This window comes from Nestor notabilis, unplaced genomic scaffold (assembly GCF_000696875.1).
Source record: "Nestor notabilis isolate BGI_N333 unplaced genomic scaffold, ASM69687v1 scaffold5755, whole genome shotgun sequence".
NCBI classification, from domain to species: Eukaryota; Metazoa; Chordata; class Aves; order Psittaciformes; family Psittacidae; genus Nestor; species Nestor notabilis.
The window spans coordinates 1-25,850 of record NW_009930525.1 but is presented as its reverse complement, the minus strand read 5'-3'; the positions used below and the strand labels follow the sequence as shown (position 1 = coordinate 25,850).

The 25,850-nt window shown below is 38.5% G+C and overlaps 1 protein-coding gene across 1 annotated transcript; it reads right to left on the bottom strand.

The window, feature by feature from the left end:
* Nucleotides 1-25,501, bottom strand: MED14 (mediator complex subunit 14; the record flags this gene model as incomplete). The annotated part of the gene is made up of 25 exons (XM_010015425.1): nt 1-593; nt 3,993-4,182; nt 4,790-4,915; nt 5,345-5,452; nt 5,645-5,824; nt 6,303-6,538; nt 7,187-7,369; nt 8,374-8,505; nt 9,121-9,232; nt 9,790-9,942; nt 11,213-11,482; nt 11,702-11,854; nt 13,036-13,127; nt 13,215-13,361; nt 13,648-13,808; nt 15,716-15,792; nt 16,183-16,317; nt 16,869-17,063; nt 17,456-17,615; nt 19,200-19,278; nt 20,146-20,271; nt 20,866-20,977; nt 23,040-23,190; nt 23,730-23,862; nt 25,394-25,501. Coding segments are annotated over 25 exons (3,593 nt in total), but the record flags the coding sequence as incomplete, so codon positions are not given.
* Nucleotides 25,502-25,850: the final 349 nt, after the last annotated feature.

Below are 25,850 nucleotides of genomic sequence, written 5' to 3'. Positions count from 1 at the left end.
TTTAAGATTTTTTAATCCAGTTTATTAAATATTGCTTTTTGGGGACATGTTTACAACAAGCCCAAATAAATTGTTTAAGGATTCAAAGCAGTCATATTAAAATACAGCTTCAATATAAAGTTTGTCACAGTTTTACAGTATTCAAAAATGACAGACCTGCCTTAAAAAAAGACTATTACACCAAAACATAAGAAAAACAGAAAAACAAACAAGTTTGGCATTTTCATAATCTTTATAGTATAAAACAGAATATTAAATCTATTACCAGCAAGCTGATACTTCAATCTATTACCTAGTCTGAAGTGTCTCCTGTTAAAACACACTATACAACAGCACTATACAAAAGTCGTGGTGATACTCATTTGATGAAAGTGCATCCCTGAAAGTTTGCCAGTTTATTATAGTTAGCTCTTAAAAAAAAAAAAAAATAATAAAACGTCCTCTTTTAACTGAAGGCTTTATTTTTTATTTTTTATTATTTTTTTGTGGTTTTGTCTCTCAGCCTTCTTTTAAAAGTGTCTACGGACGCCCACCAGGGGGCAGCGTAAGATTAACCATCAAATCACGAACGGCCGCAAATATTGTGCATTCACCTGGAACAGGGAAAAGAGACAGGTTAGCATCACTCCACACACAGGCCTTCACCCCAACAAGCAGGATCTGTAATGATTTTAAGGGAAGTAGCTCCGGCTTTCCCAGCAGGACAGCTCTTGTTGGTCATGAAATTGCAAGAAGCTTTTAACTTTTAATCGCTTCTGAATGTCAGATTGAATCTATACTGGGATTTATCGTACGTGGCACTGCAATCCGAATTTTTCTGCATGCTATTAATTAAAAGCACTACATCTTCTGAAGAAAAACCCTTTTCCAAGTCCTATTTGTACTGATTAAGAGCAGAAAGTAAACATTTCAAAAGACTCAAGTCTGAAACAGCTGGAAGATGTTTTCTGTCCTGAGCCTAGTTTTGGAAACATTTCTAATTCCAAGACCGAGCAAAAGTCAGAAAACTGTTTCTTTCAACCAAATTATTCTGGCTCTACACTTGACTTCCAGCACAAAATAAAATACAAATGGACTTTTGTTTCCACCAGCTGAGATCCAATACAGAAAGGAAAACCCAGCCACAGCTGTCTTAAGCTTTGAATACTAGCATTTTTTGTGACAAGAACACACATTCTGAAATAGCTTAAAAAAGTTAAAACCAATAGAATCAAGAGGGTTTAATCAGAACAACAAAAGGTGAAGTATTAGGCAGCTGTGACTTTCATCTACTGTTTCCTGGTAAGAGAATACAATTAATAGCCACTATCATATCCTGGTCACTGTGGGCTGAGTTTTTCCTGCACATGTCAAGAAATGGCAATGAGAAGACGTTGAATTTTATTGCTGAAGGAACAACACTGTGAGCAAAGAGATAGGAGCAGAGCCTGTCAGGATGCATTAATCCTAACTGCCAAACTAGGGATTCCCAAGATAATTTTGGACAAGTCATTATCATACCCAAGCTACACATCTGGGCTAAATATCATCCACTGCATCACTAAAAACCAGACAATGAAAAATGCTTATTCGGGAAGTGCTTTAAGAAACGTCATGAGACCCTTGAGCTCCTCTCTAAGGGTCACCTTCAGCATCTGCAGGGACTTTCATTTCCTTATCAGATTGATGTCCCCTACAGAATGCAGCTTGTAGACTTACAGCTCAAGTTTAACCCTATTATTCCAGGGCATTGATCTCAGTTCATATCATTGTTTCCCCCAAATAAAATACTTTTTCCCATGGAGGCATAGGTAAAGTGCTGTCAGAAAGACAGTGCACTCACAAAGAGTCAGCGTTTTACTGTTAAACATAGCAGAATCTGTTTGCCCACAAATCTGAAAAGAAAACTCTTCCAGAAGAACTTACTTTTCAGGCACTACCATTTTATTAAGAGGAAAATTAAGCTCAATACAAACTACTTTCTCACAAAGAGAGAAAGGTAAAAAGGATACAGCCAAAACGAGGCAACACTGATTACGGGTTACAATGAAAGTGCCAGTAATATCATACGTGCATGATGGGAAGCCCTGGTCCTTTCTGACTCAAACAATGCAAATTTCACTTAACCAAGCAAAATGCAATGAGTGCAACAGAAAAGCTAACACAGGTAGGAAAATCCTGGGTACAGCACAATAGCATCAGAAGAGAAAGGATACACATCTGGGATCTCCCATGTACAGAAGTCTCCCAACTACCTACATTCATCTGCTGTCTCGCCTATCCTCTTTCAATGGCAAAGAAAAGAAGGTATCTTGTTCTCTTTTAGCAGGTATGATAATACAAGTTTTGAGAGTAAGAACACAGGAAATTGCATTTCAAGTGTCCTCAGGGAAGATACTCTTTTTGCTGGGTGGTGGTGGTGGAAATAAACAATTACATAAATAAACAAATCCATACAGATTCTTTCTTTCTTTTAGAAGACAGAGGAAAGACTACTAGAAAAGTCCTCTGCTCAGGCAGCTACATTCTTCTTTGCCTGGATAAGATCCTACTTGTGGCTACAAGCTCTTTAGGTACGCTTTTCTTTCCCTGTCTGCACTCTGCTCCCTGTACTACATTCCCAAACTACTTCAAAACTTCTGTGGTAAAAAAAATTGTTTGTCCTGATCTCTGCAACAATCATCAGACTACATCTCACTGGGGATACTCAAGAGCAGCTTTGGCAATTACCCCCTATGCTGTGGCATTTTGTGGCGGGTTTACCTTAAAACACAGCTTAGTGCAGTAACAAACAGCAAAACCAGTATCTACCCTTCCCCATGCTAGGGGAACTCAGTGGGGAAGCACCTTCCAAAAGAAACGCCTGAAGTTTAGTTAACTTATCTTGACATAAAAGTGCAATAAAAACAACAGTTCTGTACGACATACAGAACTCTTACAGGTAAGCCCACATGTTCTCAAGGCTACTCTCTCTTCTATTTACCCACACTACTACTATATGTTAAACAGAAAATGTATGTTAATTTAAATCTTATCACAATTTTCAGAAATGTATGCATATCCACACCAACTTGAGATCAACACTGCTCATGTTCTAGCAATCGAAATAAACCATCAAGCATAGTTAAAATTACTGCATAACAACGAGATGAATAATTATACAGAACAGAAGTAGAATTCAACCTCTGGATTCACAACTTCAATCTATTCACTGGGTTATTGGAAAAAAGGCTTTGTTCTTCAGCATGTAACTACAGCAGAACCAAAAGTTATTGTTCTTATGAGCCATCTGTGTATTAACAGACCCCAAACCACTGCTTACAGACACCATGCTGTCCAAAGAATCTGCTACTGTTGTTCAGTGTTTCAGATACTACAAAAAAAACCCCAAAGCATGACAAACAAGAGGGAAATCAAAGCACAACATTGCTCACAGTGCACTACCTAAGGGCCAATGAACATTTAGAACAACCTATTTAGCTCAAACACTTCACAGCACATTTGGTGGACAGAACTGTATGCGCCTCTGTCAGTGCACACACTGACAAAGGAGTCTACAATCACTCCAGCTACTTTTTAATCATTCACAGCACGTGGACAAGTTCTGATAACTACTTTAACATCCCTTTATATTCTACTGTTAGGCTCAATAACTTAAGAATTAGCCATGAAAACTAACACTTGACCATAGCATATTTCTTGTGACTCACTCTTTGCCCGTTTGTTAAAAAGCGTAACTCCTGCTGTGTAGCAAGACTTGGGCCAACAAGAGGTGCATTCTACCACTGGCAGAACAGCCAAATCCAGCCTACACAATCAGTGTAACCTTCTGCTGCATTGCCAGTACTTGCTATTAAGGTACATACTGCCTGTCACATCAGGAGTTTGTAATCACTAAAGAAATATGATAGAAACCAAGAAGAATTCAGACTTAAGAGAGGTTTAGTTTGACACTGGAGATTTGTCACAGATGTCTGGGTGAAGAGAATGTATCTACTGGACATGTACAGTACCTGCTCGTGGTGAATTCAGTTCAGCAAACCTCTTTAGAATATTGCTAACCATCATTGGAGCAGCAACAGAAGAGTTCTGCTGCCTGGGAATGTCAGCCTGTTGTGTTGTACCCGAAGCCATATCATAAATAATTGGGACAATAATACTAACAGCTTCCTGTGGGACTGTTGTTTTCTGTGTTAGCTGGAGCTGCAGGAAAGAATCAAAAAGTGTGTTAAAGTGAATGACAACATACTTCAGTGCAACTTCTGATACAGTTAAACACTCTAGGCTTACAGACAGCATACACTTCCATCCCCTCAGTCTTCAGACATCGATTCTGTAACAGGGAAGCTATCAATCGGGTGTAGGCTATTTTCTTCTCAAAAGCACCCTACAGTGAGCACTGCCTCAGAGATGACACCAATGTAGATCTGTTCTAAACATCTCATTCCTCCTATCCTTTCCCAGCACCACAAACCTGTGCATCACTTAATTTGTGTGGTTAGAGCCTCCAAGAACAACAACATATCCAGCAGTTGAACATTCGAAGGTACCCGCAGCCCAGAGGGAACTGAAGTCTATATACTGTCAACATGTCCCCAAGAACACAAAACATGAAGAGTTGTTGTGCTTTTATAGGAGGAAGAACAGGAATACTAACTGAACTCATTACAGAAAAGAGATGCTTCCAAATGGCAGAACATTTTTAGCTATTACAGTTTTCAGATACAGCATGCTTATGTTTGGCTACTAAGCCGCGATGATTTCAAAGACACGCAGCCCACGAAATTTTAAAACAGATAGCTCTACTTACAAAAAACAACATTTTGGATTTCAGCACAACAGCAGGTGTTCCTGGAGGCGCAATTGGCGGTGCACTGGGAGGAATTGTTAAACAAAACTGCACATTCCATTTCAGCTGACTCGCCTGATCAGGGAACTGTTCAGAAAAAGCAGCACAGAGAAAGAACAGCAAAGGTCTTCATCAGTGACATACCTGGCGGTAAACTAGGGGAGTGTTAGAAAGTAGAATGTGCCTCTCTAGCTAAACCTGCAGATGTTGCCAGATTTCAGAATGACTCAGAAAGAATTGAGCATAGGGTAAAGAATAATACAATCAGAAGACTTCCAGCCAACCTATGCATGTGCCTATTATGCAGTCATATGCCTGAGGTTTCTCAAAATCATCAGTTTAAAGGAGAAATTTTGGGAGTTTCCAGGAGAGCTAGTAGTAAAATTGAAACTTCTTTATAAACACCAAATAACATATACATAAATTTAGATGAATGTATGTGTTTATAGATAAAGATACAGCACCTTTTATTTTAAAATACAATAACCGAAGAACTAAATACAAGAGTTAACTTACCAGCTCAAGTTTCATGATGTGTACGCAGTCCCTGAGGATATGCGTTGGAGCCCCTAGTAATTTTGTGAAGGCTATTAGGGTGTTTGCTTTAAAAGGTGGTCCTGCAACCTGAAGAAAGACACTATTTAGTACTGCCTATTTAGATAATAGCTATATCATTTAATATGGTAACCAGCATGCACAGCTTTCATTTTATATCCTGCAGGCCTTACGCATGCCAATGAAAATCAGCAGTACCACTCAAAAAAGCACCAGAGATTAAAAGTAATGCACATAAACAGTTATGATTTGAGTACATACCCTTGTTTCAAAGAACTTCTCCAGAACTTGTAACTCCTCTGATTTCCACTGTCCTGTGTTTTCAGGTGTTACTTTCAGTTGCAAGGTCTGGTTGGTTTTGGGATTGAGAGCAACCCTGCACTTCAGTGCCTCCGTCTTAAACATAATTACGCCTGGCTCATTGGAGTTTATTAACTGTAGCTGCATAAAAGAAAATAGCACATTCTATCAGTCATTCATAAATACCATGTACACACACACACATTCACTTCCAAGACTGTAGTGATCAATCTGTCCTCTTTACAGAAAGGAACAGGTAAAATTGTCTCGAGAACGAAGCTCATGCAAGATTTGGCTTCTTTTTCTGTCACTGAATCAATGCCAAAGAAGTGAAGAGGTGCACACTGTCTGTCCCAAATCCTAAAGCAACATTCATGGCTGAGTAGTTCAGTTACTGTCAACTAGTAGCTAATTTCACTGACACTCCTGCTAAGTAGTGGCATCCACAGTAACCCTGCGGCTGTTCTACTTGACTCTCAAGGGACATACAGCAAATTCTTATTATATATGAAGCATTTCAGTTTGTGCCTGATTTGAAAGACATGGAGTACAGAAGCATGAAGAAGAACAGTTGTGAAATCATACTCACAGGTCAATATTAAAACCACCTAAATCATACCGTTTCCTGTTGTATGATCCTCTGAAGATGCCTCCTCATAATAACTGATCCAAGGAATCGCTCAAGAGGGGAGCAAAGATAGCTGCCAGCTAGTCCTGGTACAAGCCCAGGGGTAGGAGAGGGCAACAGCAGAATATTCAAGGCACTGTGGGTGAGGATTGTAGGTATGGATGCAGCCCAAGAGCGCTGAGGTAGTTTACGAGGTGGAGGCATGCTAGTTGGCATTGCTTGAGAACCTATTGACAGGGAAAAAGTACTTGCAGTAAGGAAGTATTTAAGCTGTAGCATAAGATATGCGTTCATTTTATTTGCCATCACTACACAAGCAATAAGTTCTCTGGGCCAAAGCTTAATCCTTCTTATTTAAGGATTTGGCTGCCTAGTCACAGCCAACAGATAGGTAAAGAATTAGCATTTTGACCCTCCACCCATGAAGAGATTCTCAGTAACATAAAAATCCTACTGCCTTTTCCTCTTTCTGCAAAGTGCCAGCAGATAGCAGGTTTGTACAACGAACTCAATGAGATGTAAAGATGGCTAAATCAGTCGTGCAAAAGAAGCATTACAACTCTATGATGTGAAAAGTCAGTATTTGGGTAGGCAAATATGCCTATCATTGTTTCCATTCCAAAGAATTTTCTCTCAGTCACAGAGCTCAGTAGTTTAAGACTTATTTCTGCAGTGCATCAAGAGGTATCAATCCTGCTGTGTGATTTAATTAATTTTCCAATTTGAACTAGTACAGAATAAAGGCTTAATTTCTTTAGATATTTTACAACACAAGGCAGTAAGGGCTGTTAGGCTGACGCACAAAACTATCAGAAAGAACAGAACTAGAAATGCTAAACATTAGTGTTTCAGTCATAACTGGTAAAGAAGCTTACTTGTTCCAGCTCGTGGGGAATGAGAGGCATCTGGGACAGGTGAATGAAGGGAAGGGTTGGCTGGTGACATTCCAGGCATCCGTGCTGCTGGTGATGGACCAGAGACCTGAGGAGATCCTGGCCAGTTCCCTGCACGTTGACTGGGTGACATCATAGTGTACGGCGAGCTTGGGTCTATCGTACCTACAGATGTTACAAAATTGTTATTATTTTTTTTAAAAATGACAAGGCTTTGTCAATCTAGAAATCTAAAAAAGGCTTACCAAAATCTGTAAAGCATGCAACTGATATATATATAAAAAAAATTGATACTAAAAAAAACCCCAAGATACAAAATCAAGATTTTTCTAGTTGTATTTTTTAAAAAGGAAAATAAAATTGAACGTTAAAGCAAATGGGCCTGTTCAACACGTAACAGGTTCCAAACTAAAGAGCTCTTGCCTATAGACCTGGATTTCTACTGCTCCTTAGCAAAAGAAAGCCTCAGATGGTTCCTTATCTATTCAGTATCTTGCAGTTATCTACTCAAAAGTATCTCAGGTTTTGTACTGTGCTGTACAGACTGATCAGAACGAACTTCTTAAGCAGTCTGCTGTGTATCTATCTCACTTTCTTCATCTTGACAGTTAAACTCATGTTCTAAAATTACAATCTGAACTGTTCGCTTACTGTGATCTATGGAATGGTTTCCAATGCACTGTGATTTTAACAAACAATTCTTTTGTCAGCTTTCCAGAAAAACTTAGTAAAGGCAACAACCAAGAAGCATGTTACTCACACAGAGTCAAACCAGCAGGACTCTGACAATGTTTTCAAATGGCCAGTATTTGAATTTCTAACCTGTTCAAGTTACTTTTCCAGGAAACATAAGCAGTGAAAACACATTAACTAATCTAACAAGAGACAATGCTCATTAAAAGCTGCAGCCATTTTCTGCTACAAGACCACATGGAATTTCCCCACATTAGTAAGCAGGAAAGGGTGACTGACAGTCAATTTTTAAAATGTTAGGAACACTTCAATGTGCCATGCAGCTACTTCTGACTACTGCTAATACTTACACCCACACATACGAAAACAACTACTTAAGCTAATCACAAAACCCAAGTCTGCTCTTGAAAACTTAATTTCAAGAAGCAAATCTGCTCCTTGTCACTAATATATACACCCGCCAGTGAAAAACTCACCATGTGGGCTGGCAAAGTTAGCTGTCTGTCCCATTGTGATTCCAAGAGAGGAAGGTGAAGGAGTTGGACCAAAGGATGCTGGTGATGGTGCTCTTAAAGCTCCACTAGGTGAGCTTGCAGCGTGCAAATTTCCTAGTCAAAGACATCACATCACTCAACATACACATTTCCCATTTTTCTGTTACAATTTTTTCTATAGACTGCCACAGTTATCTCTTTTTTGGGAGACAACAAACATGATTCACAAGAATTTGTTTTGCATTCAAAAGGCTTTAGTTTGTATATGCGTGAGCAATGTATTTTCCAGATTGTTTCACCGTTCACTTTCCAATATATCTGGCTTGAAGAATGGCATTTCCCCCTGCCCAGCCATTCCCCACATTTAAGTATTTTCAGCTGTTGCTGCTGGGAGCAGAAAGCTTTGGTGTTAAAAAGCTTTTCTGGAGAAGCAGGTATTTAAAATTAACAGGTTTTGATCTGTGCAAGTTGTAAGCTGTAAGAATGAAACAGTCCCAAATTACACATTTAAAGATGACTGTTTCATGGATTTTTTTGTTTGTTTTAGCTTCAAAATGTAACTTTCCGAAACATGCATGGCAAGACTTCGCTATTTTTCCACAATATAAGGTGCATTCTTCTTGGCTAACTTGGAGCCAAACACAGCTCAAGTAACAGAAAAGGCATGCACAAAGAGCTGTGTTTATATTTCCAGCACCTGATTAACATATAAACTCTCAGCCATCTTACCTGGTGACTGAGTGTGCATCATAGATGGAGATGGTGTTACTGTGTTGTGATAGGAGGTGGGTGGTGAAGTAAGAGGGTATGCTCCTGAGGCTCCTGCCTGTTTTGCAAATGGCTGAAATTGTCAACACAGGACAACAAGAAATTTGTATCATTCTGTACTACAACTGAAGTTAAGTATGTGCACAAAAACACTAATGAGAGTTTGGTCCCTGCCTGTGAAATCTTATAGGTCCATCAACATAGTAGCTTGATTTTTCACACCACCTTGTGGCTCACTATTTTTGTCACTGAATTTTTGCAGTTTCTCCTAAAGACATAATACCTCTGCACCTCATTCCTTTTTATCTGCCCCATAACAGCAAAGCCTCCTGACTCCTCCTTCCATCTTTTACCTTAAACAGTCATTTTCCCTCCCTCAGTCCTTTGCTTCTGAAGCAACAAGTTTCATGTGACCTTCCAAAACTGCTGTTCATATGCTATGAGCTATTTACACTGGAATGAGAAATGGCAAAATAAATTAATACGTTTTGCCCCAAGGGGAATTCCACAGCAGAGCAGTTTTATAGTCTCCCTTTCCATTTTTTACTGCTAATCTTTTTAGAACTTAAGTTTTTAGAAACCTGCAGTTGTGGAAGACAATAAACATTGCTTATTTTGCCTGGAGGGTACCTGTTGTGGTTGCTGCAGTGGCTGCTGGGGTTGAAGCTGTGATATCAAAGAATCCATCATGTCTCCTCCAATAGGAGAAGGTGGGTTATCATCTTCATTTACAGATCGTCTTCGTGCATCCTGATTGCTGTCAACAAACATGTTCAGGAATGTCTGTGGAAAAATCAGTTTTGTTAGCAATTCCCCCATTTAAATTTTATTACATAAATGAGCAAAGTACTTGATGAGCTTTGATACAATCTTTATCAGCTACAGCATGTAAGAAACAGGCAGGTCTCTAGAACTAACTACTAGGGGCCATTCATTATATGCAGTATGAACAGTTTGCAAAATAGATCAGTTCATAAATACAGCTTCTCAGTGGATATTTAAATGTAATTCCCTTTTTCTTTTTAAAAAAGGGGCGTCTTGCATCACCACCAAAAAAGACACCTTGCTCATTAATATGAAATATCTCCAGTCATATACCAACATTTTTATTTTTCCTGAAAAATAAGGAAAAGCCTACACTAAAAAATAGCTGTTCCTGAACAACTCAACATTATCCAGAACCTAGTGAGCTTTTGTATCAGACCTACAACTGCCCTGTTTGGGTAAGAACACTCAGGTCGCCTCCTCCACAGTATTCTATTGTACCCAGAGGAATTTGCCCATCCTCTTGAAATAATTCCTCCTCTACTTTCCCAATTTCATTTGCTTATACTTTCCACTGGTATCTACAGTCCCCTTGCTCTTCCCATTGGTCTTCCTCTTGGAATTCATGAAAAAGGTAGATGTTGAGGATCAGCCACATGCAGTACCAGAGACTGAATATTCAGTTGCAACTGTCAGAAAAAAAATAATTAGCAAACTATCCTGTTTCACAATGGTTGCCACTTCCAGTATTTCTATATAACTAGCACCGGTACAAGCTGCCCTTAGCTAAGGTGTTCTGTCAGTGTGCATTTTTCCAGGAAGAGCAAACCAGTAGTGTATTCAGAAGAAAAGCCACGGGCTTCTGCCACACAATGATAGAAATTATTTTAAAAGAGAAGTTTCTGTCTAGAATCACTTAACATGGAGCATTTCCTCATCTGCAACACATAAGTACTGTCCTGCCACACAACATAGTTTGTGAGGAGCAGTTGTTGCTAATCCTGGAGAACACATCTAGCCTAGTTATAAAGCTTCCGCAGGTTTTAACAAAAGGATGCCTGAAGAAGCCTCTACACTGTTTTATTACATAAGAAAAAAAAGCCCCAACACTTGATGCTAGTTCTCTTAAAGGAAATGTTTAAATCTAAACTACTTAACAAATCTACTGATAAATCAATAGATTTGTGTTCAGAATTTTGGAAGGACTGCAGCTCTTCACATCAGACCCATGCTTCCAAGTTAGAAGCTCATTTGCTTATAACATGCCAGAAAATACAGAAATGGTCACCTTTAATCCAGGCGCAGGGTAAAATCCTTCAACTATTTTGCTGTTGTCAAAGAGACTGTACGCCCCGTCACGTATCGCCACAACACCGCGACTCCGGCAGTAGATGTCGATGCAGTACATATTCCTAAATGCCAGCCTGATATGTGTGGGTGACTGTGGCAGAATGGAGAAGCACTGATAGGCAGTGTTGGTGCGCTGAGTCAGACCCAGCATGGGCACAGTTGGAAGTTTGTTGATGGCATTTAATGGAGCCTGAGTGTCAAACAAAACCTGAGAGAGAACAGATACAGAGAGATCAGGTTGCTTACCTCTGAGTAAAGGTCAGGGAAAATGGGACATGGGAGGGGAATACAATCTTCCCCAAGCCAACTTCTGCCAATGAGATCCATAAACAATAACACACACATGTAATTTCAAAGAGAACAGTTTAACCTGAATTCAGCTCTTAATTATCTTGCACTTTGCTTGAGAGAAGTTTTAAAACCTTACCTGTAACAACTGCATCACATTTGGTGTTTTATTAAACATCTCCTGGAGCTGGTGCAGAATTGTGTTGTGACAGTTACTGCAACCTGAGTTTGGGCCAACAGTTCCCAGTGAAATGTGGAACTTCTGGAGTATGAAGTTCCACTGAATGCTGATCTGCAATATTAAGAACATAAAACGGTCTTGGAAACTATAACAACTATGAGGTTATAACAAGAAAGCTGGCCTGCTTTAATTTTTTCCTCCCATTTTTCATCAAACCTCAATATTTTCTTAATTTACCTTCCTCAAAAGTTGCTGAGGTTATGGGGAAAAAAACAGTGCTGTTAGCTTTAACATCCATTTAGCTAGCTGGATAGTTGGCAACCACAAAACTGGAGAACTATTTCAGCAAGTCAACCAGAAAGAAAAACAGCCTTTTCTGCCAAAGGCAAGATACAGAAAATTAAACTTGAGAGATTCATGCTGCAGAGAACTGATTAATGAGTTGCTGGAGGTGGACTGGTTTTCTCAGTCATATCACACAAAAATCAGAACTGGACATACTAACATGTAAGGAAGTCACATGCAGAATCACACTGCTACTCTAGCTACTTATTAACTGTCCCAGTAAAATGTACATAGAAATACTCTTTGAAATTCAGCTGAGAATATGAACACACAAATCTTCCAGGAGGCAAATTTCAAGTGCATCAGCTACTTTGTATCAGTTGCACACAAAAATACATTCTTAGTCTAATACATGTGCACTTAATTCCTCCTCTTCCTTGCATTAAAGGCAAGGGTGTGAGCAAGTAGTCAATTGATTACAAAGTAATTAAAAGCTGTAAATTAAAATACTAGAGAGTAAGCTAGAGTTCTGAACAAGGGAACAGCACCGCTACAAAATAATGAAGGATCTTCTCTTTTGAAAGCAAAATACTGCATTTAAAAGGTTGTTAATAATCCTTTCTTCTAAGGCAGAATTAGGCATTCAGCTTACATATACATATATGTATATCTGGGATATATATCTCCATATATCCCAGTACAGCAGTGACCAGCAGCAATGCTTACCATAAGTTTATTGGAAAAAGGTGGCCACACCAGCTTTCATCAGTCAGAAGCACACAACTGTCCTTCCCACAATTTGAAGCACCTGATACAAATCCTCAAGGATTCTGAACATGTAGTAACCTACCAAATCAGCAAGCTGGCACCCTCTCTTTCTCTTTTCTATGTTCATCAGTATTAATTCCACAATAATGTATTACAAAGACATATTTTACAGCACAATTCTGAGAACTCTAGTTTGTGTTTTCAAACATACATTTTAAGTGCACTTAAGAGTTACTTACTGAGCTCCCCTTGGTAGTTCCGTAACAAAGGATAAGTTTTCGATAATTGTAGATACGAACTTCTGAAAACACATTTAAGTGGTTGGGTATGTCTTTGAAGAGAGGAGGGAAAAGACAGTGAGAAAACCACAGTAATGTGTAAACAGGTGATTTTCACAAACAGGAGGCGATTTCTGTACCTGGTAGAGATCGTGCAAACTCCAGGACACATTCATACAGCCGAGCAATACTGTTCCAGTCATTAAGGAATGTCTCTACAACTTTGCGACCTCCAACTGGTTCAGACAACTGATTTTCATACGTCAGGTAAACATGACGGGTTGGTCCTGCAGTGTGAGGAGATGGTAAATACTGATTAAACTAGTGGATCCTAAACTGTGGTTTACAGACTACCAGTGAACTGTAGCAAGTGAACACAAAGTATATTTAAGTATATATTTAGTAATATATTTAAGTATATTAAACTCAGCAGTCAAAATTTATTTTTCAGGTACACTGTGGTTTATTAAGAGCAAACAGTTGTCCAGTAACTCCAAAACATTAGAACTAGTGGAACAGACAACATAAACTACAAAGACACAAAATGTACCAGTTTTCCTAAATAAAACTTACCTTGCTCCCTAGATGAAGTGCTATTAAGTGGACAGTTTGCAAACACCAGCTCAGCTACCCATGTGCGATTATTTCTACCTTGTAATCGGAAAGTGCAATCAAGAAGAGAACGGTCCAGAGCCTTCTGTGTTTCCTCGTTTACACCTTTACAGGGAGGAATTCTATTCATGATAAAAACAAAAAAAAAATATCTCACTTACAAACAGTACAGTTCCAAAACTAAAAATACTACCTTCCAGTATTTCCTGAAAGACTTCCAAGTCTGGACATGAAAGAATGAACAAATCAACAGCAAAGACGGCTAGACTGCATAGTGAGATATCTTATTCCTCTTCAAGGGCTATAATAAGTGTGTTACAAAAACACTGAGTTAAGACCAATTTTTATATGGATCTCTTGAATCACCCTTATCTGCTAGTGAAGTAAAAGCACACCAATATAAAGCTTTTATACAGAGAAACAAGACAAAAAAGAGGAAAATAAGTAAGTTCTGTGGCAACCTGAATTCATGAATCTGTCTGCCTTCTAGAACAAGCTCACTCTAAGTGCAATGAATGACCTGGCAGTTACCTTAGTACCTGCTAATTTACTCATATCCCAGCGTGAGAATTGAGCTCAGACAATAGACCAAACAAAGCTTAAATAAAAACATTCCACACTTTTTCAAATCCCTTGAGAATCTATCCAGAAACTTCACAAACCACCCGCAATTTCAGCTCACAATTCTCAGTACTACTCTGTTCATATGCAAAATTAAAAAGGTAGGGCCTGTTGCATTTAGAGACGGATGCCTTTATATTACTATACATTTCTACAGTATAAACTGTAGTTAAGAAAATTTTACTCTAGAAGTTGTCTTTGAAGTTTAGGGTTTTTTATGTTTTAAACTGGTATAGTCTGTTTTACTTCATAACACAATCCAAAGTTTAAGTGGTGAGGCTTGAAGCAGGCTCAAAGAAGTATGAAAAACTACCTGGACTGCAAGGTCCACTGCACTGTGGTCAATAGTTGCAGATGCAATTAGTGGCTGGCTGTGGCTAGCATTCCTCAGGGTTAACAGAAGCCAATACTTAACTATTTCAATAACCTACACGATGCAAAGGAATAGCAAGTTTGTATATGGTGCCAAACTAAAAGGAGCACTTAATATGCTGAAGGACAGGGCTTCCATTCAAAGAGACCTCAAATGGGTGGAAGAAAAAGTTAACAGGAACCTCATGAAGTTCAACAAAAATAATGCAAAGTCCTGCACTTGGGCCCAAATAACCTCAAGCAATAGCAGTGCAGGAACTGACTGGCTGGGCAGCAGCTCTGCAGAATAGGAACTTGGGGCCCAGGCATACAAACTGAACAGGAGTCTGCAGCATGTCCTTGAAGCAACAACAGACCGCTACATCCTGGGCTGTATTAGCCAGGGAATCAAGTGACTAACTCTCTTCTAGTCAGCATCTGAGATAGCTCTGCCCAGGGAAGGCACAAAAACCTTTGAAGATCAGAAAACACAGCTGATCAATCTTGCTTTGAGCAGAAAGTTGGACCAGATGATTTCCACAGGTCCTTTCCATGCTCAAATTACTGTATGATTCTCCGATTATTTCTCTACAAGTTTTTTACCATGCAATTGTCTTTCTTGGGATTTCTTGTACTTTCAGCAGCAGCATCACATACTGGTAATTGTCAAATAACATATGGAGTATGTAGGCCTCTGATCTGATCTAAAATTGCAATTACATGTTCATGAATCATCGCCATATCTTCCCTAGCACTGTCTTGATTTTAGGATTGAGGACTGTCAGACTGTTTACAGACCTCCCCAGTTTAAGCTAATGAAGGAAAAAAAAAATTATAGTTGGCTCTGTGTCTCTTATTTTCTTTTCTCCAGCACTGCTTCACATGAGTGTGCAAGACGCACAATAATTAAAAAGACCCACAAAACAAAAAAAAAAACCAACAAAAAATCCCAAACCAAAATCCTGACTGAATTTAGTGTTACTCTCCAAACAATCCTTTCCTTCTCTCAAGCATATGTACAGTAATAAAATGAAAACGCAGGAGCATATCCTCTTACTTTAGCAAACGTATTGCATGGCTGAAGCCATCTCCTTCTACTTGTACTCCCTGGTGAGGAATGTCCATATTAGATAACTAGGAATGAACAAGAAAAACGTTATCCCAAGCAAAAAGTCAAGCAAAATAACTTTTCAAGGATTCCCCCCTCCCTCCCCCCCAGGTAACAGCTGTTTCATATCTTCAAGCATTGGAAATCCAAAAAAAGAGTCTGCGCAAATCTGGTATAAAGCTGTCTTCCAACCCCTCCCACAACTGTCTGTCATTCTCATTTTCCCTTTTCCCTCAACTTTTCAAGCTTTTCATGGTGCTTGGTATTAGAGAACTAGCTCTAACAAGAGTACAGCAACCAGGTTCAGCTGGTGGGGGAACTCCAAAGTGAACAAGTTTGCTGAATAGTCACATATAGACAAGAGAATCAGCAGAAGTAGAGAGGAAGAAGGAAAAAAAGTATTTTTTAATACATACCTCCATACGAAGCCCTATAAATGGCATATTTGTATCACACATGGCTACAATATGAGCTAGCACTTTATTGAAGGCACACATTTCTCCCGACCGTTTTGGTTTCTTAGGTTCTATGGAACATGGATCACCAGAAAGCTAGAATTAAAATAAATACAAATGTACTTGCACATTTGAAAAAGATATCAAAGAATAATCTCATTCATCCAATTTTTAAATCTACTCTAAGGATCTGGTACTTCAGGACTGAAGCAATTCAGGTGAAGTAATTTTAAAATCACCTCCTTCCTTAAAACAGTATTTACATATCACTAACCCATGTCAGGCTGACCCCAGCAGTAACACCAGCCCTGCAAGTCTTTCAAAGACTACACCTACATGGCACAAAGCACATGGTGCAGATACCAGTGCTCTGTGTACACAAGCTGCACTAGCTACCTCTGCATAGTGCTCTGCCTTGGTTCTTTACAACAGCTGACAAGGCCTGGCGTGAATTAAGACAACTGTAGCAAAATAGTTTCCCAACATCTCCCTAGGGAAGCAGCTCAGAGAACCAAGCTGCAATACAAGCAGGACGTAAGCCACACAAACTTTTGAAACACCGCTACACTAAAGCTGGTATCGATGCTCAGAACACGTGTTTAGTTTTCATGCTCTACAACTAGCCCAATGGCTTTTGAAGCACATACCTTGCGCTTGACACCACTTTTCATTTGTTTCCCACTTTTTGTGTCTAGTACCAACTCTTCAATGTTTGGTTTGAACTGCTGTAGTAAAAGTGCAGTAGCAGGGCTGTCATCGCCTTCAGCATAGCTCACAGAGAGAAAATAGTACTTGTACTCTAGTTCCGTGGGGTTGCCAGGAACATCAAACATCTCTACAACCTATATTAAAACAAAACAACAAATTGAAAAGACCCTCAAGCTAAGAATATGTCTACATCAGTTCCTATCCTCTTCCCGTCAAAGACAAGACATTAACCTTTTTCAAGATATTAGTACTGTGGCTAAGAAAAAGATTCAAGAAAAGAAAGACAACTAAACTTTCAGGAAACATAAAGAGAATGGTTGCTGAGTAACTAAACTTTATGTCCCCTCCTCTCTATAAGCCTGACTCCTTAATAAACCCACTGAATGAGAGAAGGGAGGGAGAGAGGAGAGTTGAGGATTATATTGGTGACCTGGTTCCTAATGTTAGACTTAACAGTGCAACAGACAAACTGTCCGGTATATCCATGACTGAGAGCAAAAGACAGAAGCATTTTTCAGTTACTTACAATGTAATACTGTGGAAGGCGAGTGAGTTTGATAAACAATTTGTGTTTGGAAAGGTTTCCCACTGGATGGCTAGCATAATTAGCTAGTTGAAGAGTTTCACTGCTCACTGTAGGCAGATGCTTTATAGACTGTTTGCAACGTTGCTGTCCGAGCCAGAACCTTGCATTGAAAGAAAGGCATTAGTACCCTGAGGCTGTTTTAAATTATTCTAGTACACTGCTGTTTAGAGCATTAGTGTCAAATTAAGTCAGTCATATTCCAAGTCAACATCTATCATTGCTGTACAAGTTATATACAGAAAAATCACAGATGATTTGTGAGAAGAGTTTGTATTTTCTTATTAGTATATCCATACCGTGTCTTCAGTTTGAGTAAAAGATAACTGTTAATTTAAGAAGCCCTAAAATTTTTTGCTGAAAGAATACATGAATTTTTAAACACTACAATATGAAATTGCAATATAAAAAACAAAGGGACAAATTAAAAACCATGCAGATTACAGTTATTTTACAATTGAGGATCTTCAATTATTTTTTGGTATGGAAAGGAAAATCTTTGCTCCCTTATGCTAGCAAACGATACAGTGAAAAGTAACCAAAGCTGGACATCACTTTGCATTATGTTATCAACAAACTCACTCACCTGAGTAAGTTTGGACATGAAGAACCACATGCAAAACACCAAATTATTCTAATGTTTGCAATTAAACTTTGTTCTAATCTAATGGATTTTGGCTATAGTGAAAGGCCAGAAAGCCTGTCTAAGCTTGAAAGGGGCTCAGAAATGTGTGGCTTGGTTTTTCAGTTAACCTTCCACTGAAGACATCAGTGGAAAGTGTGGGTGCTGAGCATCCCTCTGTCATGACACACCATGTTTATTCTTGTAGATACATGTTAGATATAGCTGTCCTAAAAGACATTTCCTGGATCTGACTAGCTTCCTCAAAAAGTGCAGCACTACCCAAGCAATTATCTCAAGTACATAATTTATAACAAAGGGAGGTTGATTGGCTTCTCCAGGGTGCCAGCACTTCATGCGTCATCATGCTTCTTTTAGAAGCAAAATTCCTCAAATAGAGGTTTCACCCTGCAATTAGCTCAGAGTACTGGGAATTTCCAGAATGACAGAGCAGGTGGAACTTAAGTTTTCATGCAGATGCAAATTGTATTTGTATTATTTGCTACAACCTCTTACGGGAGCCAAATGTATCTTGTACTCATATCTCAGGGCTGTAGAGAAGGAAGATTAGAGGTTTAAACCAGCAAGCGCTGAGGTATTAGCAGATAAACATATTATTTAAATCATCCTGGGCCACTTCTTGGTTTTTCCTCTATACTGTGAGAAGGAAGATGTTCTTGCTGAGAAACAAGCCGTTCAGTGGTAGAAACAGGGTGGAATAAAGGAGATAGATAGAAAATGAACATGAACACAAAATGAGATCCTCAGAAAGCAAGTAATCTGCTACTGACTTAAAATGAAAAGACTTCATGCAGAGTATGTTCACACCTATGCATGAAGCTACGTGTAAGGGCGCTAAAGGAGGACTATGGCATCAACTCCAAGCAAAACTAGAATTTCTACCACCTATTTAGAGAAGATGGAAAATACTTAAGGTTGCTTAGCACAGTGAGAAAGTATATTCCCTATTGTGGTAAAACACAAAGCCATGCAATTGTGATCATCCAAAACACAAATATGGTAGTTCATTCTATGAAAACTAAGCGAATCATTCAAGTCACTTACTTGAGCTGCTGCAGCCAAGGAATGATACGTTTCATATCATCATTAACAGACTTCTCTATGTCATCAAGTGTCAGTTGATCTGCAAGAACATTAGGGAAGTGAATGGTCTTAACATCTGCACTTCAAAAAAATTTTTAACTTTTTAATGTGTCTTATCTAATTTAATGATTAACCACAGAATCATAGAACAGCCCAGGCTGGAAGGGTCCTTGAAAGATCATCTGGTCCAGCCTTTCATGGGAAAGGAAGCCTAGATGAGATTAACTAACACCCTGTCAAATTGCATCTTGAAAACTTCTAGTGATGGGGACTCCACACATCCCTGGGGAGGCTGTTCCAGTGAATGAGTGTTTTCACTGCAAAAAAATTCTTATATTGAGATGAAACCTCTGCTGGTGCAACTTGTAACTGTTGCATCTTGTCTTCTCCATGTGGCTTATTGTGAAGAGAGAGATTGTTACACAACAAATGACCCGTAATGCTTGTAAAACCACAGCAGCATGTTATTAGGCAAATAAACTAAAAGAACTCACTTCTTTTCTTAAGTAGTATGAAACCTGAAGTTAAGACTCCAACAGTAACTCAAGATGTGCAAGGTCACATAATACAAATCCTAATCAGGTCCATATGAAATGACTGCATTCATTAACAGCACAACCCAGGAATCATAAGTCATAAAGAATATGCATTGCAACGATGCCTAACGATATTTAGTCTGTTGTTCTTGTAAAACATACCTAACTGAACTGTGACTCTCAGCACGAAGATTCACTTCTCAGTTCCTTAAGCTCAAATACCTAAATGATGACCCCAGTGGGATGTTCATTTGCATTATTGTTATTTACTTACAGAACGTTGCAGATTAACAGAATTGTTCACACAAGATTACTTCAGAATGAAGGATTTTTGCAAGATATTAAATACATCCTGCTTTGCACCTACTTACCAACACCATACAGCATTAGTTGAAACATCCCAGAGTGGAGATCAACGAATACATGCAGGCACTCTGATCGACCACATGGTTCCAAAATAGGAATTACAAGAGTTGGAAGAGCCGTTTCAATGAATGCTAAACAAAAATTTACATTAATAATGTTACACAAGATTCAAGCTCATCATATGAAAACTCAGCCCATTATAATCACAAAACCAGTTTGTTTTTATGGAAGCAATCTTCACTTGCACATTATTACACTGTTAGCATAAACAATATAAGAACTTCTCTGCGAAAACAGTGCCTAGTATCAAATCAACAAAAGACAGACAAAATTTTAAGATTATTGAAGATATAAGATAAATTCAAATCCCAACAGTTTCAACAACAGTTTAAGCAAAGTCTCATCCAAAGCTAGCTCAAGAAAGTGAAGGATTTGCTTTCAATTCTGAACATGTACAAGTTTTACAGTAGACAACTTTCAACCCAGACTATAACGCTCTACCAGCTTCATCTATTATTCTGCATTTAGAGGTATAATTAGATGTATAATTATTTTACAGTTATCAATACAAAATAATTTAAAGCTGTCTTGTTAATTCTGAACACATCTCCCTTTAATTTAAACAAAAAATATAAAAAAAATTATGAAAACAAGAAACACTAAGAAAAAAGGAAACCATTCCTAGGCACAAACACTTGAGACAAACATCAGTATAAAGCACATACAGTTGTCATTAACGTTGTAGCTCTTAAGAATGGCTTTCAGCTCCTGGAGTTTTTGATGAGATCTTGCATGTACACTGTCTATTAGGAGTTTTTCTATTGATAGGTGGTCAATCTGTAAAAAAGGAATGTACTTGAGCAAGTTCAAATTTGATGTGTAGACTTTATGCATTAGCACACTGGAACAAGGCTACTTCAGAATCACTTCAGAAAGAATTTGCTTACAACTGTGGTGAACCAAGTGAACTACTAACTTGAGTATTTGGATCACTATAAAATACAACAAAATAACGTATGATTTGTGTATGTGCAGCAGGCAGTGGGAGGGTTTTTGACAGAAGACTAGAAGAAAATGCAAAAGAAAAGAAGCTTCACAAACTATGCTATTACCACTCCATGTGTAGACCTACTTGTTCTGGATTAAGGCTGGAGTATTTTCCAACTTAGCATGCATCTGTTTATCCACTTAGAGGCTAAGGAAAAAAACCCAAACAACCACACACCCCCAGCCAGTGCTGAAGCTTATGCCACCACTTATATTCACAGTAGCTTACTTGTGCAACCTAAATTAAAGCATTTGTGTTTAGATCCATTCATATGACAGTCATATTATTTACATATTTTGAATAAACAAAGCTACAGATTACTGCAGAACACTTTTTTCTAGTTAACCTCACACTGCTTTGGAAACTTTTTAAGGTGAATAAAACTTGAATTTTATTCTAGTGTGCGATAAATACAAAAGACATTTACACCACAACAAATTATACAGAATTTCAGTACATATTTTCATATATAGCAGAATGATCTCCCCCTAAAGATCAGCTTTCCAAAACAAGGCCCTAAAAATTAAGTGTTCATACATCCACAAGAACTTTTCAATTCAGCAGCTGCTATGAGTTAAATCTTCCTCACTATCAACTACAGGTTCTACAGCTATATCCAATTTTCAGTAGGTTAATGTATAATAACCTCCTTACACAAACACATTTATTTGTGCCACTGTTCTATATAATATCTTAAATAAACAGAAACAGTGTGCTATGTCATCACAGCTGAGATAATATTTCAAACACTAGAACAGAAATGTATATACCATAACTGATAACTTTTTTAAGCTTGGAGTAAATAGTTATAAAGGGAGTCAGCATTAACTTTGATAAATCTCACATTTACAGTAGCCTCATATCTTAAACTACAGTCTGTAGGCCTGATTCAGTGACTTAGATTGCATCAGCTCTGGTGGAACTTCAGCAGATATTCTAGATAAAGCATATTTTCCTGGATTGAGGCATAAATACAGCATCTTCACTAAATTAACTGTGTATTTAGTAGCCTAAATGTGATAATTTAGGTTATTAAATGAATAAGTTTAGTATATATTTACTACACTAATAGTAGAATTTCTACGCTACAAGTATAGTAAAAGGCTACTGTGCTCCACTAAGTTTCCCACATGCCTCTGTAGCCCAAACATATGAAGTTCTTGACATTCACCATATAGAGACTTGTATGTCAGACCTAGTAAACAAGATGGGCCCAAAGGCTCAAATATAAAGTATGTACAGTAGGTGAAGGCTATCGTCAGTAGAAAGTTCTGTAAGACAGGCCACATAACGTAATCTAGTTAGTGATAATGTAAAATGTAAAACCAACCTTTGCCTAACACTTGTAACAAGCAAACTATGCTCGCTCTTCTGCACAAGATTTCCAAATCATAATGTAAGGCTTTTTAATGAAAGCAAACAGCACTGCTGGGTTGCCAACTCTAGTGACATGGGGAAGCTGACTTTCAGAGGAAGTTTATGTAGCATCTCCAGGAAGATGGAGATGACAGCCAGTTCTTCCCTTTCCTGTCTGTAAAGCATTTCAAGCCAAACACTAACCATAAGTGAAATTTTGCTGCTGTTTCCCCGCAGCCTCAGCATTCTGTCTCGTAAGTGGTATGTAATGCACTGTTAAGTAGGTGTAATCTTTCAGATGAGGTAAAGGCCAATTAATGTGTTACAGCAATTTTAGGTCCCAACATAAAGATAATACAACGTAGTTGAACTGCTCACTAGAAATCTTAGAAACACCTCTTTAAATAGAATCAAAGTGAAACAAACTGACAATGCAAAGGATTTTTATGTTTTTGATTTGTAAAACTAGATGCCTACTGCAAAGCAAAGCTTTACCTTCATGGCTCTTTCCATCAGTTTGGAATCACAGGCTGGCAGTGGAGGCTCATGAGATATTTGTAAGGGTTTTGAGACATCAGTTTCATCAATCTTAATAGTGACCTTATGAACAGATGCAGTTCCTGTTTTCCTTCCAAGCACCTGTTGACTTAAAGACAATAATTAAACCATGTAACTGAAATAGTAGAAAATATGCTTTTCAGTAGCAATCCTTGATTCTGAGAATTTTGGTTAAAAATAAGACTACGTCAGCTGAACTGAAGAAAACCCACATTTGTTTTATTTTACATTTTAATGCAGAACTGCTGGTAAACTATAGCCACATAAAAAAGTTTTAGATGGCTGCAAATTAAACACAATCAGAAGAACATTTGCATTGTTTTTTTAGATTTTATCAAGTGCAAGTCAAGCAATAAATACAGTAAAAGACAGAAAACTAATTAATTTAGACGTTCGCATAAATACAAGCTGAGTTATAACCATATCAATTTTTCTCCTGTATACTAATATACATCACTCATTTCTCTGCAAGTCACGCAACATATTTAGGTATTTAATTACAAAATTTAGGAGTCTCACATCAAAAAGAAAGTACATTTCTGAAAATTATGGCTCAAGCTTAGTAAATGAAAATCCTCCTTTTATTTCATTTATTGTTTGCCAACAGCCCTTTTAAAATCAACTTACTTCCAAACGGAGAGCGAGAGACATTTCCCTGCATGATATCGCTCCACTTGCACAAGGTCACCCCAGCGCTCCCGAATCAGCATCAGTGTTTGTGAATGCAAGACTTCCAACTGAAGTGCTAAGCAGAAGGAGTCTAATGAACTGCGTTAAGAAAATAAGATTTTCCAAAAGTCTGTACACTACATAAATCCATTTATCACAAAAATGGACAGCAGCCATTGCAGCCCTGTGGAGAAGGACTTGGGGGGTGTTGATTGACAAGAAGCTCAACATTAGCAAGCAGCGTGCGCTTGCAGCCCAGAAAGCCATCCATATGCTGGGCTGTATCAAAAGGAGCATCACCAGCAGCTCGAAGGAGGTGATCCTGCCCCTCTACTCTGCTCTCATGAGACCTTGCTTGGAGTACTGTGTACAGTTCTGGGTTCCTCAACAAAAGGGGACAGGGAGCTGCTAAAGCAAGTCCAGAGGAGGGCTGGAGCACCTCCCTTATGAAGACAGGCTGAGAAAGTTGGGGCTGTTCAGCCTGGAGAAGGCTGTATGGAGACCTCATAGCAGCCTTCCAATATATGAAGGGGACCTACAAGGATGCTGGAGAAGGACTCTTCATTGGGGACTGGAGCAATAGGACAATGGGGAATGGGTTCAAACCTAAACAGGGGAAGTTCAGGTTAGATATAAGGAAGAAGTTCTTTACAGTGAGGGTGGTGAGTCACTGGAACAGGTTGCCCAAAGAAGTGGCAAATGCTCCATCCCTGGCAGTGTTCAAGGCCAGGCGGGACAGGGCCTTGGACGACATGGTCTAGTGTGAGGCGTCACTGCCCATATGGCAGGGGATTGGAACTAGATGATCTTAAGGTCCTTTCCAACCCTAACCATTCCATAACAGTCAGGCTGGATGCTGTCTGAAAACACACTAAAGTACTAATCCAGAGATAAAGACATGTAAACATCAAATATTTCTCAAGGGTTTTTTGACTTTTTTTAAAACAAAAGAAACCAACCAACCTCTTACGTAGGGCAGGGTGTTAGACAAGAGCGTCACAATAGTTTTGTTTCATAGATTTTAGCTCTGATAATCTTTTAGGGAAAAAAAGATTACTAACAAATTTAGTTCACCCTACAGTTACCACTAACCCCGTCTCCCATGGTCACCCTAGAATAACATGATTCTGTTTTGTTTCTACAGAAACTGGTTCACTGAAAACTGCTTCTCATTGTCAAAAAATTTGTCCTTTGCACATAGCAAATAACTTCTTGCACATGCTGTATCTCACCTTATTTTTCACACAGGTACAACACAGTTAGCACACCATCATCACCTCTCTGAAGTTCCTGGCAGCAAGAATTGTCAGCTCATATACCTTCCAAGTCGATACTGTACTCTACCTCTGAAATTAGCAAACACAGCCAGCTGCTGCTGGACTGACTTACCACACAACCTGCTGTCTTGAGTACCGAACCTTTACCTTTGTTGATTAAGTGTGTGAAATCAAATTTTACATGCTGGCACCTGAGCATAACTGTTTCCAAGGCTATCATTTTTACTCCACATCCAGACATTTCCCCCTAGCTTAATAGGGAATCCATCTTTCTTGACCTCCAGCTACTAGGAAGAGCAAGGCTACATTAAAAAGCTTATTCAGAAGCAACTTTCAGAAGGATACGCAGACAGTTGTACATGTCCTGAAGTGGCTTTTCATCAGCAAACAGGCGTGACTGGACCAACTGATGGATGAAGTTGATCTGCATGCTGTGAACCAAGGCTCGACCATCTTTCATGAATTAGAAAAAATAAATCCCATTAGACATAAGGAAACTAGGCTTTAAAATAATTAAATAAATTAATAAATTAAAAAAGAAACAAGACAATTATACTGAGCAATTTCCATACCAGAATTTCTAATAAAATAACAAAATCCTTGGTTTACTCTAGAAATTTCAGACTACTACACTGTCACAGTCTACCATTGTTAAGGTATTAAAAGCACATACAGCAAAGTTAAAACAAGAAAAGTATACATGACCTCGCTATCTAAGTTGCAATATGCAAAAGACCCAGTAAGCAAGACTTATATAGTATCAGAGATTAACATCATGTTAAAAAGAAAGTGTTAATAATTG